Genomic DNA, 19,250 nt, shown 5'->3' on the forward strand with positions numbered 1-19,250 from the left:
TGTCTGCGTCAAACATAAGTAACTCTTCTGGCAGAAGCAAGTTTATAACTCACTGAAATGTCATGGTGTCCATGGTGGTTGAAAGTTGAAAGCCTGTTGATATACTATGTATAGAGGACAGGTTGCCATTGGTTATTTAAAAAAAAATAAGGTTGCAAGGATGCTTTAGTTTAGAGGCATACCTTATTCTGGGTATGCTTTTTCTTCACAGAAAATTGAAAACCAACATAGACTTCTTTATGAGTTATAGAAATAAAAAAAATTTTTGGAGGATTGCCAAATAAAAGAACTGAATACCTCAGATCACCCGATTCATTTTCCTACAAGGGCTTTGGGCGCTCATCAACATCTTTGCTGGCTGATACAGGTGCTGTTATAAAACACCATGCTGACTTGAAATCTAGCAGTGTTGCAGAGAGTTATGTAGAAAATTCGACAAAAGTAAGGGGATGATTGCTGAAAAGATTATTATGAGGAAACATTTGGAAAAGAAAAAGCAACCTTCTACTTCCAGCCAGTTGAAAGCAGGGAATTTTGGCAAACAATGCAATTAATTCACTAACATCTTTATTTACTAATAGAAGTACTTAGTAACATTATGTAAATGTTGATATTAAATATGATAAATTAATCTTGAATTTAGTTGGCTATGCTTTTCTTCCAAAGGAACTGAAAGACTTCTTATTGAGACAGTAATATAGCTTATTATATACGGGTTGTAAAAAATTTCCATTCCTCTCCTTAGAGACCGCTAAATAATGACATGGTCATATTTCTACAGGTATTTCTATGCTTACGATATACGAAAATATGCGGAAATAAAGTGGAAATAATGAAGTACCGGGAATATCATCAAAATCCAAGGATTGTACCTTTCAGAAGTCGCCAGTATCATATTAAATTTTATTTTTAATTTTTGAATTTTATTACTGCTCCTTATCTTACGCCATCCACTATAAAGGTTGTTCTGAGAGGTGAGTCTTTTTTTTTAACCATCTGGTAGATATGCTCTAATAGATCTCCAGTTCGTGTGGTATTTCCACCAGAACAGAAATCATGTGTTTCTTTCGCGATAAATAAGATGTTGACCTCTGAATAAGGTGCTGGAAATACGTTTGAGAAAATTGAAAATAAACAATAAACTAATCAATAAAATTGATCACAAGTTGATCACAATCACGATTGATTACAAGTTGATTATAATTAGAAGCAAAATATTGAAATCGGTTTATTAACGAATAATTTCACGGCATTGTCAATGGGAGTTTGGATACTTCAATAGTATTTTCGCGAGGTGTTTTGAAGCCAATTATGTAGGTTTACCCTCTCTATGGGGAATACGGTGTTTTATCCCGAGATCTCTGCCTAATTCACCTTCCCTCTCCATCGTGGAGAGGTAACTCTGCCGTAATGCGACGAGTTTTATGGCTGCGGCCGCATTAGAGTTTGACTCGAAGCCCATAACGCCATCTCTCGGGCAGTATTAACCTGTCCTTCACTCGAAACAAAAATCAAACGAAATCGCAAGAATTCATACCAGAAATTGATGAATTGGTGATGGGCGCTTTTTTGAAAGAATCGCTATAAACGAGTATCAAATCAAATTTAAGATTTCCGAGGAAAAACACAAAAGGCGACTTGTCTGCATCGTTCGAAATGAATCTTCAGAATGTACTGAACTTCTGATTCTACTCAGAAGTATACCGGAATTTTCGTGGGTTTCAAAAGGGATACGGGCGTAGCCAGGAGTGGTTTAGGAGGTCCAAAACCCCCATGAAATGTGAAGATGTGAAGATTCATTTCAATGAAAAGAGGCGAAGTGTGTGTGAAGCTGAAGTCGATAATCTGAATGTTGAAACTCCATCTTGCATAGTTTATGTAGACTATTCTATGTGAAATGATTATATAGGATGAGTTCAACATTCTTTTGAAATACACATACCGTACACCCTGTACATAAACTTTCATTATAGCCGTTTGATAGGAATCAACTCAAGATATATACGATTTGTTTTCAATAACAGAAGGTTTTCTCAGAAATTTTTAAAATGCATATCTCGTGCAGCTTCATGAATTAATTAAAGGTTATTTATCACATGCAATTACTGAATTACAATCGGGATTTCTTTTCTCTCAGTTATGTTGATGGTGGTATTCGCGGTATTATGAACTAACCTGTTTTTTTGTTAGAACGGAGTTTAACGAAGACTTCGTCGTCTTTATATGTCCATTCATTGTTGTTTGATTAAAGAGGTAGGTGTATATAGTAGAAAGTTTGTGCGAATATTCACGGTTGTGCGGATTTGAAGAGACAAAAATTGATTTCCGGAGACATGTGGTGAGTGAGATTCGTACAGATTATTGTAAAATAATGAGAATCGGGAAAAACGCATGATCAGAAGCTTTGATTATCTATCAGGTTCGATGAAATTAATCGCACGCATTACCACAAGACCGGCAACAGAATAGATTGTGTGATAATATACTAATATACTTATATGGGTGTGTGTTAGATAAACATTCCAATGATAAAAAACTTCAGTAAATATGTTCTTCCTGGATGAAACTTCAAAATTGCAAAATATGGTTCGTAGATTGATATAAGAAAACATTTTAAACAAGGTACATAGGCGTAACAGGCCAATTGAAATGTTCCCGGTCTACCATAGTAAAACACATTTTTTTGGCAAAATTCGATTTTATTATTCAATATAGTTGCCTTCGAGGGCGATACAGCGATTATAGCGATCTTCCAACTTTTCTATACTGTAGTACGATTTGTCTTCTGCTTCAAAATAGTCCTCAGTTTCTGCGATTACTTTTTCATTGGCGCTAAATTTTTTTCCAGCGAGCATTCTTTTGAGGTCTGAGAACCGGACAAAGTCGCTGGGGGCCAGATCTGGCAAATACGGTGGATGTAAGATAAATTCGAAGCTCAATTCATGCAATTTTGCCTTTGTTTTCTGACACGGCGCATTGTCTTGAAGAAACATCACCTTTTTTTTCAAATGGGGCCGTTTTTTAAAGATTTCATCCCTTAAACGACCCAATAACATTATATAATGATCGGTGTTGATGGTCTGGTCCTTTTGAAGGTAATAAATGAATGTTCTACCTTGAGCATCCCAGAACACTAATGCCATAACCTTGCCAGTTGACTGTTGTGTTTTTCCTCGCTTTGTATCCGGTTCATCGTGTGCACTCCACTCAGCTGTGAGCTGACTGTCGATTGGATTCCGGAGTGAAATGATGGAGCCATGTTTCATCCATTGTCACATATCGACTCAAAAATTCAGGTCTATTGCACTTAAACAGCTTCAAACACTGCTCAGAATCATCAACACGTTGTTGCTTTTGATCGATTGTGAACTCGCGCGGCACCCATTTTGCACACAGCTTTCTCATGTACAAATATTCGTTCGTATAATGATAATCGTATGATGTACACGTTCAGATGATATCATCCAAAATTATTTTGTGAACTTGGCATACCGATCAATGATGGTTGATTTTTCTGGTGCAGACCCCGGAAACTCTTCATCAAACTAAGATGTTGCTTCAACTGTATTTTTTTCCTTCAAAAAGCAATATTTTATCAGCACACTAAATTCTTTTTTTCCATCTTTTTTCAAATAACAAAAGTAGCTGCACTCGCAACGCAATATCTCACAAACTAATGACTGCTGTCAAATTTGGACACGTATCGTTTGAAGGTTGGTACTAACTAAAAATCATATCGATTCAACACTAGCACCGCCATCTGTGCATCAGACCGGGGTTTTTTCAATTGGCTCAATACAACTTTGCTTCTCCTGTTTTTTATTACCGAAATTCAAGATTTTATTGTAAAAAACTGGTTTTACATTTATGATTGGAAGTATTGTCCATCGCTGGCCACTACTCTCTCCCATCTTTCGGGCAGCATACAAATCCCGCGTTGAAAAAACTGGTAATCTTTTGAAGCGATCCACGAATCGATCCAATTTTTTACTTCTTCATATGACCGGAAGTGCTGGTCAGCCAGGATTTCCCTTTTGAACGTTTCCAAGTATGTCTTGACCACTTTCGCAACATAGGGCCGAGCATTGCCGTTTGCCTCTCAATGCTCGGCTCAAACGCATTAATTGCGTTCGATAACTATCATGGGTATTTGAGAGCATTCTATGAGCCTCAGCCGCAGAATTCTTCATATTGAGGCAGAAAATTAAAACTTCCCGCAAATGACGAGAATTTGGCTAGTGAGCTGACATGTTTATTCCAGAATAATTTTATGATGAAGACACAAATCGACTAATATTTCGAGGGCGTTATTTTTACAAATACATAAGCTTATTGTATAACATCTATGATCTATTTTTTTTGACTACCACTTACCTCTACAACCATATATTGCAAAACGGCGGAAGCAAAGTTGTACACCTAATATATCGTGGTTCAAATCCGAATATACATTGTTCAGTGGGTGGATGAAGTAGAATACCTACCATATCTAACGATCGAATCCTAATAGTAGCCTCTTAACCATAATCTGTTCCAAAATCTGAGTTGATTATTCAATACGAATTAATTGACAGATAGATATTCTATTCAAATAATTACAATAATTAGTCTTTATGTCGTATGGAATTACCTATATACGTTCATTACATACTCGTATATGTCGATATTTCAGTAGTGATAATATAGGTAATTGATTTCCCGTTTGCCAATTTATTTTATGAATAAATTAGTTACTTGGAAATACCACCCGCTTGCGGAGTTGTCGTGTTTTCTTCAAGTTCAGCTAGGAAATAAAAGACTATATGTGATGAATTCCAACACGAGTGCAATTTTTTTAGACAATTTCGTAAATGAAGTGACAGAAAAAAATTCAGCAGTTTTATTCACATTTATCATTGAACTATCACATATATCTGAAACACCAGACTTGACAGGCTAGTTAGGGTGAATTTCAGATTTCTTGATAATTCGAACTTTACTGAAGCTCCTGTTTGTCCCATTTAACAAGAGCCTGCAATAGTCAGTAGTGATCGATAGGTTAATATATTAGCTCGTGAAAAAAACTATTATTTAATTCGTGAAGAGTATCCATGTTTGTGGTGATGATGATATTATTTAATCACATAATTCAATGAATGAAAACCTTCAGCTTGTATAAAATACGATATTTCTGATTTCCAGATATGACAGTGGAAAGGGATCATGAAGACCCTACTCTTTTTATTGATAAGTTTACATGAAGCATTATCATTGGAAATATGTACATCCCATTTTTGTCCACCTATCCGTGAGAAACAGAAAATAACGGTTGAGAGAGAGGTGCCAGTCAAAGTTGTTGGAATCGACACCGTAAATGGCTGTATATGTGCAGAAATACCGAATGCTTACACCATTTGTTACAATAAAAATGATAAGACTGTACCATGTGTGAAGTTCCCCAAGGATATTTATCTACATAATGATGCATTGCTCTTGAAATCTACATATATTACAGAATTATCTTACGGTGATCTTTATAACATGACTCATTTGAAGGACTTGAAGATAGATAGCAACCAGAAGCTGGGTCACATTGATCCCTTCATCTTTAAGAATATGACCAATTTAACCACTTTGAGTTTCGTTTTCAATCCACTACTCACAAACCTTCATCCTGACACTTTTCAAGGATTGATCAACTTGAAGGAACTTCATTTGGTCAAAAATGGTTTCCAGAGTATCAAAATACTGTCGATTGCATTGAAACCAACTATTTTGCCCAACCTCAAGACTTTAGGTTTGAACGAAAATGTATTCAGGAATGTGAGTGAAGATGATTTTGAACCAATGCAAGGAAGTAGTGTAGAAGAGCTCAACTTGATTCTATGTGCAATTAAACATATCCACCCAAGATCTTTAGGCCCTCTAAAGAAGCTACAAGCTCTTCGTTTGGGTGATAATAGATTCGATGTAAGCGAACTTACAAATTTACTTGTTACCACTTTGAATATGGGAGCTGATTTGAAGCTCTTAGATCTGTTCTCTTCTGGGTTTAGAGGTTCTATGCCAACTTCTGTATTGGAGGTTATTGGGGGATCTAACATAAGTTATCTCGTCCTTTCTAGAAACCAGTTTGATGTTATTGACAACGAGTTATTTCCAATACCTATGCCCCAATTGAAAGTGATTGATTTAAATGATGTGTCTGCACAAAAGATTCATGATCAGGCATTTCTGAACCTACCAAACCTGAGGACTTTGGTCTTGGGCAAGAATAGACTGTCTTTTTTTGCAGCATCCAAACATCTTCCAAATTTGACTTATCTAGATTTGAGTAGTAATACTGATGCAGATGGTTGGGAATTTTTCTTAACCAAGAGCGATTTTCGAAGGATGAGCTTGCAATATCTAGACTTGCAATATACAAGACTCCTACTCCTTACTAGGACTGATTTTGGATACATGCCGAATTTGAGAACGTTGAACCTCAAAAACTGCAGCATCATCAAAATAGAAGATAACACTTTCAAGGGGTTGACAAGTCTGATGGACTTGAACATGGAGAACAATCGATTTGTCAAGATGTGGAGTAACCCAAGGTATGAGTTCGATATTTTTGGAGGTCTTCAACATCTCGAAGTTCTTCTATTGGGAGGAAATAATATAGCAACTATTAGATCTCCAAGAAAGCACCTGTTGAAATATCTGGAAAATATAAAACATTTAGGATTGAACAGAAACAGTTTACAAACGATATCGAGTGAAGATTTCTCCCATTTGAAAAAATTGGAGATTCTGGATATTTCTGAGAATCACATTTTATCATGGGACTCTAGAATTTTTCCTAATGTTAGACTGAAAAGGTTTTATGCTTCCTTGAATAAAATATCTTATATGACTGACGCCATGTTGGCAGATTTCGATTCTTTGGAATCTATAAAGTTAGACTACAATTCCTTCATGTGCGATTGTGTTTTGAGGGACAAAATGAGTACTAATAAAACTGCACTCAAAAAATTCACGAAATTGATAGAAGACGAACAGATATACTGTGTCGGACCAAACGTGAACCAAACTGTGAAAGATTTCTTGCAAAGTATAGCAAATTCCTCTTTGATTTGCGATCCTGGAGTAGATATTCTGCTTGTAACCATACCAACAGGAGTCATTTTGACTCTGATAGTGATATTAGGAGTTCTGGGCTATATTTATAGGTGGCATATTCGTTATTGGGCCTTCCTAGTCAGACTATACCTAACACGAAAAGGTAAAATACGAAACACCATAAAAAAGGGCCACAATAACTACCAATTCGATGCCTTTGTTTCTTACTGCAACAAAGATCAAAATTTCGTCATAAGGATGGTGAAGATGTTAGAAACCCAAGAACCGTTTTTGAGGTTATGCGTTTACGAGAGAGATTTTCAAGTGGGCAGTGTTATATCCGAATCTGTTCTAGAACATATCACGAGAAGTCGAAAAACTGTGCTCATAGTTAGTAATGCCTATGCAAAATCTTATTGGTGCAACTGGGAAACTCAAATAGCTGAACATCACCGGTTGTTTTTTGAGAATCCTAACGGTGATTGTGTCGATGAAAGTATAGTGCTAATCAAACTTGGTAAGATTGTCGATGCGCATTTGAACCCGACATTGAAATATCTTTTGAAGACCAGGATTTATTTGGAATGGGACAATGATACTGAAAGACAAACAATTTTTTGGCAAAGGCTGAAACAGTTTTTGACTCCTCCGAAAAATAATATAGATGATACTACCAACGTGTGAAGGAGCTAGCTCGATGACATAACCTGCAAATAAAATAAATAATTATGTAGATATCTAAAGTATTGATCATATCATGTAGCTCTAAGAATCTCAATCATCTAGATGTTTGTTTAATTTAATAAATGACATCTTGAAAGCCTTCAATTTCTTACCTGAACTGCATGATATTTTGTATTTAGAAAAAGTGCTTTAATGCTCTTAAAGGTAAAAAACTTACCTAGGAACCTATTTATATTTCTTATCCATTTATTTATTTAGTTATAAAATGTTTTTTATCCTGAATCACACATTTTATGACGGGATAAACGATATCAATTTATCTTTATTAGTAGTCACTGAACCGAGTCACTAGTCGGGTTATGATCATCAACTTAACTGCAGCATTCGAGATCTAAACCTACCCCGAAAATTTAATTTTTCTTGCTCTTTTCGTTATGGACGAACGGTTCCGTGAATATGGGCCTTCGGAATTTGGTTTTGTTTCCAAAAGTGCAGAGATGAAGAATATCCATTTAAATGTAAAATAACAATTTCAAGCTTCGTGAAAAATTTCATGTTGTTCGAATTACCAGAATTCATAATGAATATCGACAAAAATTAGGAAAGTACAACTTGAAGTCACGAGTTTTTGAGCGCTCATTTATTCACGTGCCTATTGGTTCTTTGGATACGTAACTGTATGAAGGGTATATAACAGGCATATTGAAAAGTCCCCGGTCTACCATAGTAAAACACATTTTTTTGATAAAATTAGATTTTATTATTCAACAGTTGCCTTCGAGGGGCGATACAGCGATTATAGCGATCTTCCAACTTTTCGATACTATGTTTGAAGTACGATTTGTCTTTCGCTTCAAAATAGACCTCAGTTTCGGGATTACTTCTTCATTGGCGCCTAATTTTTTTCCAGCGTGCATTCTTTTGGGGTCTGGAAACAGGAAAAAGTCGCTGGAGGTCAGATCTGGCGAATACGGTCGATGCAAAAGCAATTCGAAGCCCAATTCATGCAATTCTGCCATTGTTTTCATTGATTTTCTATTTATTTATCTACATAACTGGAACTCCAACAGGATAAACCCAATAAGAGGGATTCACTACAAATTAAAGTACATAAAATCAACCATATCGTGAAACATGGTAATATAAATATGAAATGAAGATCTATACTAGCACTTTATAAAAAAAAATTAACTACCTTTTTTTAATATCTTGACAAATACAGCATCAGTCTCCGCTTGAATTCGGACAAGGATAAATTGAACAAATCAATTTCGCTTACATGCCAATTGTTGAAAACGAGTTATTCTCAAATAGAGTTATAATAAAGAGACACTCAAGCTTGTGGTACAAAAAATAAGTGTCTTCAACGACCACTGAAAGAGCGTGCATTAAAATGAATATTCTCTATCAACGGAAAATCAAAACAATCATTCACAATACGATACAACAATATCTGATCGAAAATTACTCTTCTATTTTCCAGACTCATCATTATACAATTGAAGTCTATATTCATAAGCGCAGTCACATCTACTACCATAACGGTAAAGCAAACTTTTGGTAAATTTTCTTTATACTCTTTCTAATTTATCGATATATTTATGATAAAAGGGACTCCATATCAGTGTTATACATTCCAAATTGCTACTGCTAGGTTTACAGCTGAAATATAGAGTCTTGACTGTTTCCACATTTTTGAATGCCTTAGAAATCCTCAAAACGAAACCTAGCATCTTAAGACTTTCAGAAAATACACTGACAGCTTCGAATCAAGAAGATTTGTGAAACGGCGCATTGTCTTGATGAAACAGCACCTTTTTTTCTTCGAATGGGGCCGTTTTGTAAGGATTTCATCCTTTAGGTAAACGATCCAATTACCCTATATAATAATCGCTGTTGATGGTCTGGTCCTTTTGGAGGTAATCAATGAATATTTTACCTTGCGCATTCCAGAATCCTGATGCCATAACCTTGCAAGCTGACTGTTGCGTTTTTCCTCGCATTGGATTCGGTTCATCGTGTGCAATCCACTCAGCTGACTATCGATTGGACACCGGAATGAAATGATGGAGCAATGTTTCATCCATTGTCACATATCGACGCAAAAATTCAAGTTTATTGCACTTAAACAGCTTCAAACACTGCTCAGAATGATTAACACGTTGTTGTTTTAGATCTATTGGGTGCTCGCGCGGCACCCACTTTGCACAGAGCTTTTTCATGTATTCGTGAATGATATGATGTACACGTTCAGATGATATATTCACAATGTCTGATATCTCCTTCAACTTAACTTCACGGTCATTCAAAATTATTTTGTGAACGTTTTTGATGTTTTCGTCGGTGACAGCCTCTTTTGAGCGTCTTCGGTACTCATTTCACCTCGTTTAAACTTGGCATACCAATCAATGATGGTTGATTACCCTGGTGCAGACACCGGAAATTCTTCATCAAGCCAAGATTTTGCTTCAACTGTATTTTTTCCTTTCAAAAATCCATATTTCATCAGCACCCGAAATTCTTATTTTTCCATCTTTTTTCAAATAACAAAAGTAGCTACAATCACAACGCAATATCTCACAAAATAAAGTCAAATTTTGACATGTTTCATTTGAAGGTTAGTACTAACTAAAAATCATATGGATTTAATACTAGCACCGCCATCTGTGCATCAGACCGGGGACTTTTCAATTGGCCTAATATGTGATCTTGAGAGGTGCAATTGGCCATTGAATGATTGAGCGCTCAAAAGATCCTGACTTCACGTCAGTGCTTTCCTCAGTTTTTGATTCACAACCAACTATTTCTTCTAAAAAATTAGTATAACAAAAGCACTGTAAATTTCCAAATTGGTTTATTATTTCCTTATTATGGAAAACTTATGCAATCCAAAGATAATTTAATAAAAAGCAAATTGTGAAGTGTAAACTTAGCTAGAACCTTACGTTAAACTCATTTCATTCGGTTCAAGGGTAACTTTAAAGTTTGATATTTTCTGGTGCGGTGTAGTCAATTTTTGTGAATATGAATTTTTCAAAATTTGAGTCTTTGATTTCTTTGTCTTGAAAATTCATGGATCGTGATAACGAGCTCGGAGTGTGTGTGGTATCACAACAGATTTTTCTCTCAAATTTCGTATGAATAGCTATCATAGTTTCCAAAAAAGCTCTCGGATTTAATATTTTCTAAAACATGAACTGTGAAGAATTCAGGAGGTATTTAATTCATTTTTCCTCGCACGATTTCAAATGTTGAGTTATTTCCGAAGAAACTGAATGAAAAAAGAATTATTAATTTCGTAATACAATAAACAACCTGTGACGTAGCTAAATTAATCGATTCAAACAAGCTTTAGTAAATCAATCAACGCAGTACTGTGAATTGAGTTTTCTCTTCCAATCCACACCTGTTTATCATCATTGCCAATATCTCCCTTGTCAGTTTAGCAAACTGAGCAGTTCTTCCTCCATCATTATGTACAGGTTACACCGGAACTTAAACCGAAGGAGAAGGAGATGTTCAATCCTACCGTGGACTGTATGCTGTTCACGTTACAGCCTTGTATTTCAACTAGCATGGCGTTGAAAATACCTGTTATTTGCTTATTTCTCATTTGAACCAAGTGAATCCTGTTAGAATTGTATATTCTACTTCTGCTGAAAGAGAGCTGGCTGTGTGAGTGTGGAATTTTGCTACCCGAAGGCATTCCCAATTGAATTGGTAAGTATTATTTATAGATAATATCTGTAGAGTCCAAATTATCATATAATCCCAGTTAATGGTGGGTACGTGTTTCATACAGTTTACGTAAATTCATCAACAATTATGATGAAGAATGGGAAAGCCCCCCATAAATTGAATTTAATCGAAATAGTGGCTGAGCTCAATATCGATCGGGTTGTGCGTGGATAAAAATATTTGTGGGAGTGCTGATCCTAAAAATATTACTGTATCTTACAAGTACGTAAGGAGTCTAAGCTGAATTAACATGTTTTAAATTTCTATTGCTCTGATTCTACATTACCTAATTATTTTTTGGACTTTTCATTTAAAAAAAATAGAAGTCATGTGTATAAGTTCATCATTCATAAATCCACCAATATTTTTTCTGATTCTTTTTAATAATTACAGTTAATAAAACCTTTCAATTGAATAACTGAAAGTTTTGAGAATTCATGAATATTTCATTTATCATTATTCAAATTAACTATTGATTGAAGGATTTCGAAATGACTTTGTTTTGTCAATCACGTAGGTTATGTGATTAATTTTGATAAAAAAAAAACATGCCAATGAATAAATTCAGAATCAAATGAATTGAAATAATTATTTTGGTAATAAAGACGGTGCTATCTGATTCAATATCAATATTTAAGATACATTTATGCATCATTTCTATTTGAGAAGCTGATATGACTTTGAGTCAATAATATTCATTCACTTTGTGTCTCCTTCTGGCAAGAATTCCGATTTTACAATATTTTTATATTTTTTCTGTTTTAAATAGCCAAAGTGCGAAAAATCTTCCACCCCATTTTGATCGATTTTGAATGTACTGTACGTATGTTTTTTAGATAAGGTCGATTTACTTTAAGTCTTACATAAGATATACTGTTCTTCTGTGCACGAAATTCCATAGCAAAACTCAAGATATTCCCTGATGAATATTTTCACAAATTGTAAAAATGCCAGAACCCACATAGCGACAAAAATGATTTCGACATATTTTTCGAGCGAGCTTTTTGAATTTTCTTGAAACTGTAACACGTCACTCAATAACTCCAGAGCCTGGCACGCAGACGTCAGCTCCATACCACTACAGTGACTTAACATACCACAGTGGCGACACGAGGGATCTCGTTTTTGATTGGCTGCCGATTTCTGAGCCTAAATATGGCTGCTTTAGTTTACATTCTCCGTTCACCTAATTTTTGGAATTAGTTCGAACTGTAAGTCCTATTTTCAAGTCACTCTACTAGGTATTCTCAGGTTGAACAAATTTGCTCTATATAGAAATCTATCAGGCTCAATAATTTTAATTTTGAGTACTAACATTATCAGGTCGGATAAGGCAATCGTATTCTTAAGTTCTATGGTTAAGCCCCGCTCCATTCGCCATTTTTAGGCTCAATTTGATCGTATTGTCACCACTGTGTTTTATTAGGTCACTGTACATACCATTTTTTTCTTGTTAGTACCAAGATTCACAAAAGGCGTGCCAAAATTTGGGCAAATTTAGGGTTGGGCTCCGTTTGAGATATTGTAGGTTGAGTGACGCAACATTTGTTGTTGATCAAAAAATGGATGACATCAGTTTATCATGTATGGATAACACACAGTTTTTAGATGCTCCATCGGAAAAAGTGCTACAGGGAAAGAAATTTGGCTGTTATGAGGAACTGATTACAGAGGTTGTAATAACAAATGAAGCCGAATTTTTAAGGAAAACTTGTTTTTAGTGGTTTAACCCTGGACTGAAGTTTTGTTATAAACGTATGTGATTCATCTGAAACTAAGAACCTCCTATCAATGCTTTTCCTAATTTTAGAACGATATTGATTTTGGTACCTTCGTAAAGATATTAAGACATAATTGAAGTGAAATTATTGAACCTACGGGAATTATCAGGTTTTTCTAATTTCTCAATTTTAATATATTTTCATCTTGGAACATATTATTTTTTGCTGATTTCAAAAATGAGGATCATGGGGCTGAAATTTGCAGCTTTATGACTTCTTTCGAGTTGTTCTTGTTTTTATGATCTCTTCCGTAGATATTCGTTTTTATACGTTTCGAAATATACATAGATAAGGGTGGATTATATTCCAGGTTTTTCTAACTTAAGTGGTTTTAGAGATTCCATTGTTTGGCATGAAATTCGGACCACCTGTATAATGCGACTATTAATATGGATAATTCAATTGATGCCATTTCAAACAAATATAACACTTTTTATTGTTATATCTATATCAGTAGTTTTAATAGAGAAAATAATGTTTGCCCCTCTACTTTGATATTTACGATATTCATACTTCCGTCTCATTCTGAATGATTTGAAGTAATAAGTATTTTTATTGCAGGTAACTATTGTGGATTTGATGGATAAATTAGGATTAAAAATGTTCTAGACTTTATAATATGTTCATTTATATTGACTGAATTAGAAAAACATCGCTGGATCATCGTTGTAAACGTAAGCCACTTGATAATAGAAGAGTAAACAATGAGCTCCAGAATTTCAAGGATATTTATTATTAAATATTGGAGGAGTGGCCTTTTCTGACTTTATGCTTTTTTTTGTAGCTTTTGTTTGCTAAGTTGTATTATCAATGCTATGCAGATGAGGATACAAACACAGTGAATAATAATAGTCTTTCAGCTACAATATATTCACATGAATTCAAGAATTGGTTACCTACTCACTTGATTTATTCACCTGAACTTATGGTTGCAAGGTGAGTTTCATTCGAACAAAAGTACCTATAGGAATAAATAAAATTATATGCTGTAATCAAGTTTTTAGTACTTGATAATTATATTTATTTCGAATTCATTTCCATCAAGGACTGAATAAACTTAACATTTTATGAGAAATATACACTTCATGGAAATGTTCGAATGGCAGTGGCGTAGAAGTAACTATTTTTAATGGATATTTATATCTATGATTCCAAATTTTTCTGAACATTCTCTATAGAAACATTTGAACATTTGTTATATGAACTCAAATTCTGATTTCCTTGGCAAAAATTTCTTCAGTTCTGAAAAAGAAAAGATAGGTCTTTTTGACCTTGAAAAAATTAAATTAAATGGTTGATGTTATAAGAGCTATGCGCGTAGCTCCCACACCAGCGCTGGGGGTCATACTTGACTTGCCTTCGTTACATTTGCATGTGAGGAAATATAGCCTGCTGAAAGCAATAAAAATTTCCCTCAATGGAAAGTTCCTACCTGGAAACTGGGTTGGACATAAGAGGATATTGAATCAACTAGATTCAAACCTCTTGGCGAAACCATCGGATGTTATGCCAACCATCTTCGATCTTGAAACACCCTTTGAAACGGTCATAAATGACCGTCATCCATATGGTTCACCGATGGATCAAAATTAGAGAGAGGTACTGGCATTGGGATATTTGGACCTAAACTGAGGATCTCTAAAGCCCTGGGAAGTGAGCCCTCTATTTTACAGACCGAGATACTGGCTGTTTACGTATGCGCTCAGGAGTCTACATCACGACGGACAGCCAGACCACGCTGAAATCCCTGGAACCGTACTGCCAGGGAGTTGACCTGGGAGTGCCTCAATACCATAAGGTAACTACCAACTGGCCAGAGACAATAAAGTGACTCTACGTGGGTATCAGGGCACTGTGGTGTTGAAGGAGACGAGAAAACCGATGAACTTAAAAAAATAGCATAAAGTTTAACACCTGCTGGACCTGAGCCTTTCTGTGGGCTAGGAAAAGACCAATATAACGCTGTGGTCCAGCAATTGGAGTTGAATAACACGATAACCCACTGGAATAACACTCCTGGACTTACTCAGGTGAAGAAATTTGTGGCGATTTCACCTACCTATGCCAAGAAGCGCTTGAATCTGTCACGAGCCGAGCTTCGGGTGATGGTGGAACTGCTGATGGAGCACTGTCGGTCAAACATCATTTGTACCTTATGGGAAAGTCAGCAGATGGGATTTGCAGGCTCTGTGGATCAGAAGCAGAAACAGCCGAATATATGATATGCAAGTGTCCAGAGCTGGCTTGCCTAAGAACCATTCATATGGGGAAGCCGGTCCTGGATACCCGAGAGGTAACGGCCAAGTCCCCTAAGGAAGTTGTCAGTTTTATTAACGTCATTGACGACCTCCTTGGGTTTCCATGAAATAGTAGGGTAGAGAACAAAAGATCTACATGGTCGCAGTTCCCGGAAGGCTTACCAAACCACAACGACCCCGGTTCAAATAATAATAGTAATAATAACATGGTAACAAAGTGTGGACACAATGAGGAAACCTGCTTCTCCTCATCTTAATATATTCTTCTTCTGGATTTCTGATACTAACAAATTCTTTTTCTTTCAGATATGTTCTCAGATGTGAAGAATGCGATTATATGTATTTCTTATAATCTTCTTCCGTATGGTTGTGTCAATGAAAACATGCACATCACTCTTCTGTCCTCCAGTATCGGAAAAAAGAAAAATCACTATAGAACGGGAACTGCCCTTGAAATTCATCGGTAGGGATGAACAAACTGGATGCAACTGTGCTGAAGCACCAAACGTTTATAGCTTATGTTTCAACATAAACAGTAAGACCACACCATGTTCAAGATTTCCAAGAAAAATAAGCATAACTACCAAAACTCTCATCCTAAAAACCACATACATTACAGAACTGACGTATGGAGATTTCAGCAACATAACACATCTAGAAATGTTGACCATCGACAACAACCAGCATCTCTTTCATGTTCAACCCTTCATTTTTGAAAACATGACGAAGCTTATTTCTTTGAGTTTCATCTCCAACCCCTTGCTTACCAATTTTCATCCGGATACCTTCAAAGGACTACTCAACTTAAAAGAACTCAACCTTGTCAAGAATGGATTCCAAAATATCGATATACTTGCTCTTACTATGAAGTCCAGTATTGTACCAAATCTTCTCAAGGTGAATTTGAACGAGAACGTTTTCCAGAATATAACAGAAATTAGTTTTGAACCTATGGAAGGAAGTAGACTTGAAGAACTCAACTTGATCTCATGTGCGATTGAAAATATTCATCCTGATTCCTTGAAACCTTTGAAGTATTTGTCGATTCTTCGTTTGGGCAGCAATAGGTTTGATTTAAAGACTTTGGTGGATCTTCTGAAATCAACTATCGAGATGGGAATAGATCTGAAGGTGTTAGATTTGTATTTATCTGGATTACGAGGTTTTATGCCTAAAGATGTTTTGGAAGTGATCGCAAAGTCAAATATTTCATCGTTAATTTTGAAAAGGAATCAGTTCGATATCCTAGAAACTAAATTATTTCCTGTTTACATGCCAAAGCTGACTATGTTGGATCTAACAGATGTCTCAGCCCAAACGATTTCCAATCAAACCTTTTCCAAACTGCCAAACCTCAAAACACTAGTATTAGCTCAAAATAAGCTCTCATATTTTGCTGCGTCTGAATATTTGCCAAATTTAACCTATTTAGATCTCAGGAAAAACACAGACTCGTATGGATGGGAATTTTCGTTGACCAAAAGCAAATTGCACAAGATGAAATTACAATATCTGGATCTTCAATTCACAAGACTTCTAGTTCTGACAAAAACCGATTTTGGAGCTATGCCTTATTTGAGAATTTTGAATATGAAGAATTGTAGCATATTCAGGATAGAGAACGACACTTTAAGTGGAATGTCTAATCTCGAGTTCTTAAATTTAGAAAATAATTTATTCTTCAAGATGTGGATTAATCCAAATGTGAAGTTCGATATTTTCGGTGGACTAGAGAAACTTGAAATATTGCTAATGGGAGGAAACTCAATATCTTCACTTAGGGCTCCCAATAAACATCTTTTAAAACATCTGAAGAACTTGAAACATTTAGGGTTGAATAGAAATAACTTACAGACACTAGCAAATGAAGATTTTGCCTTTTTAACGAAATTAGAAGTGCTTGATATATCAGAAAATCGTATTGTGAGTTGGGATGAAAGAATTTTTCCGAATATACACCTGAAGAAGTTCCATAGCTCATTCAATAAAATCACAAGAATGAGTGACGCCATGTTAGCAGATTTACAATACTTGCAAGAGGTTCAAATGGATTTCAATTCATTCATTTGTGATTGTTTCATGAAAAGAAAAACAAGTGACAACCGAAGTGCTCTGACTGAATTCTCCAAACTCATCAAAGACCAAGAGTTGTACTGTTTAAGGCCATACACAAATGTAACTCTCCTTAGTTTTCTCCAAAATATCATAAATGGTTCTCTAGACTGTGATACTAAAATAGATTTATTAGTTTATGCCCTACCTCTTATCATTATTTTTGTGATATTTTCCATTTTGTCGATATTGGGATTCATTTATAGATGGCATATTCGTTATTGGATATTTTTGATGAGAATTTATTTGATAAGAAGAGGGAAGCTGCAGAGAGACAAAGTTGAAGGGTACACAAACTTTCAATTCGATGCCTTTGTATCTTATTGCAACCAGGATCAAAATTTTGTGATAAAACTTGTTAAAATGTTAGAGAATAGTGAACCATATATAAGGCTGTGTATTTACGAAAGGGATTTTCAGGTAGGCAGTTATATTTCTGAGTCTGTGCTGGAACATATGTCCAAGAGTAGGAAAACAATCCTGGTTGTAAGCGATTCGTACGTTAAGTCATATTGGTGTAATTGGGAAACCCAAATTGCAGAGCACCATAGACTGTATTCAAAAGATCTCAATGAGAGTATGGATGAGAGTATAGTTTTGATAAAGCTTGGTAAGATTGACGAAATGCATTTGAACCCTACCCTGAAGTATATTTTGAAAACTAGAATCTATTTGGAATGGGATCTAGATGAAGAGAGACAGGTGATATTTTGGAGAAAACTCAGGAAATTTCTCATGCCACCTAAAAGTGAGTTTACCGAAAGTACACATTTGTGATTTTTTTTTAGTTATACTTGTTCCTTACCTACCTCTTTGGTTTTCATAATTGTTTCCGAAAATTCCATTATGTAAGATTTGTACGAATCTATGTATATTATTTATTTGTATGTGTTTCTCAGTAAATATATATTTATTTATTCAACTTCATGAATTATATTGGGTATAACATTTTTTCTTCCTTTCCTTTTAGACTAAAATTCAGGAATGAATTGTTCTGTGTTTATTTTTTCTTCATTGAAGGATTTTATATAAAAAGGCAATATTATTAAAAAGGTCGATTGAATTGATTTTTCTCATATTATAAAATCATAAGGGCCATATGATGGTGTGTATAATTTCCTATGTTAATATCATCATAGAATTTTTTTTCTTGAGTTGATTTATCCAGATTTGTACATGACTTGACAAACAAATATCTAAGAAAAGGAAAATTTTTTGTTATACGATGGCATCTTCAGGTGAGTTTTTAATTGAATGCGATCTAGATATGTAGATATTTTTCAAAGATGATGTAGGTATTCGTAGCCAATGTTTTTGGTGCACCCCCTGTTGGGAGATTGAGGTGTTTCATCCCGGGACCCCTGTCTTATACACCGCTAACCCTCCGTAGCGGAACTGCACATATGGCTCAGTGAGTGGTGCCATCCTGAGAAATGGCAAAGAGTCCCCACAAATACAATTTTTTTTATGGAATCATAATTATTATTTCCATTTATTGATTGATCTCTTTTTGAATCATTTAAATCCTTGTGTGGCTCTTCTTTTAACGCTGCGCTGGAGTTTCTATGCAGCTCCTTAATTTCACTTTCATCCT

At 35.3% G+C, this 19,250-nt stretch overlaps 2 protein-coding genes across 3 annotated transcripts; both read left to right on the forward strand.

The window, feature by feature from the left end:
- Positions 1 to 2,100: 2,100 nt before the first annotated feature.
- Positions 2,101 to 7,903, forward strand: LOC123682328 (toll-like receptor 4). Of its 2 annotated transcripts, none has more exons than XM_045620894.1 (2): positions 2,101 to 2,253; positions 5,182 to 7,903. In XM_045620894.1, exon 2 carries the CDS (start codon positions 5,203 to 5,205, stop codon positions 7,765 to 7,767), a length of 2,565 nt encoding a protein of 854 aa, XP_045476850.1. In that variant the 5' UTR covers positions 2,101 to 2,253; positions 5,182 to 5,202; the 3' UTR covers positions 7,768 to 7,903. The 2 variants fall into 2 exon arrangements, with proteins under 2 accessions (XP_045476850.1, XP_045476849.1); XM_045620893.1 differs by having other exon boundaries at positions 2,124 to 2,338.
- Positions 7,904 to 10,800: 2,897 nt separating this feature from the next.
- Positions 10,801 to 18,590, forward strand: LOC123683283 (toll-like receptor 4). Its single transcript, XM_045622218.1, has 4 exons — positions 10,801 to 11,487; positions 13,848 to 13,960; positions 14,071 to 14,222; positions 15,851 to 18,590. Exon 4 carries the CDS (start codon positions 15,872 to 15,874, stop codon positions 18,431 to 18,433), a length of 2,562 nt encoding a protein of 853 aa, XP_045478174.1. The 5' UTR covers positions 10,801 to 11,487; positions 13,848 to 13,960; positions 14,071 to 14,222; positions 15,851 to 15,871; the 3' UTR covers positions 18,434 to 18,590.
- Positions 18,591 to 19,250: the final 660 nt, after the last annotated feature.

Source organism: Harmonia axyridis, chromosome 6 (genome assembly GCF_914767665.1).
Source record: "Harmonia axyridis chromosome 6, icHarAxyr1.1, whole genome shotgun sequence".
NCBI lineage: Eukaryota > Metazoa > Arthropoda > Insecta > Coleoptera > Coccinellidae > Harmonia > Harmonia axyridis.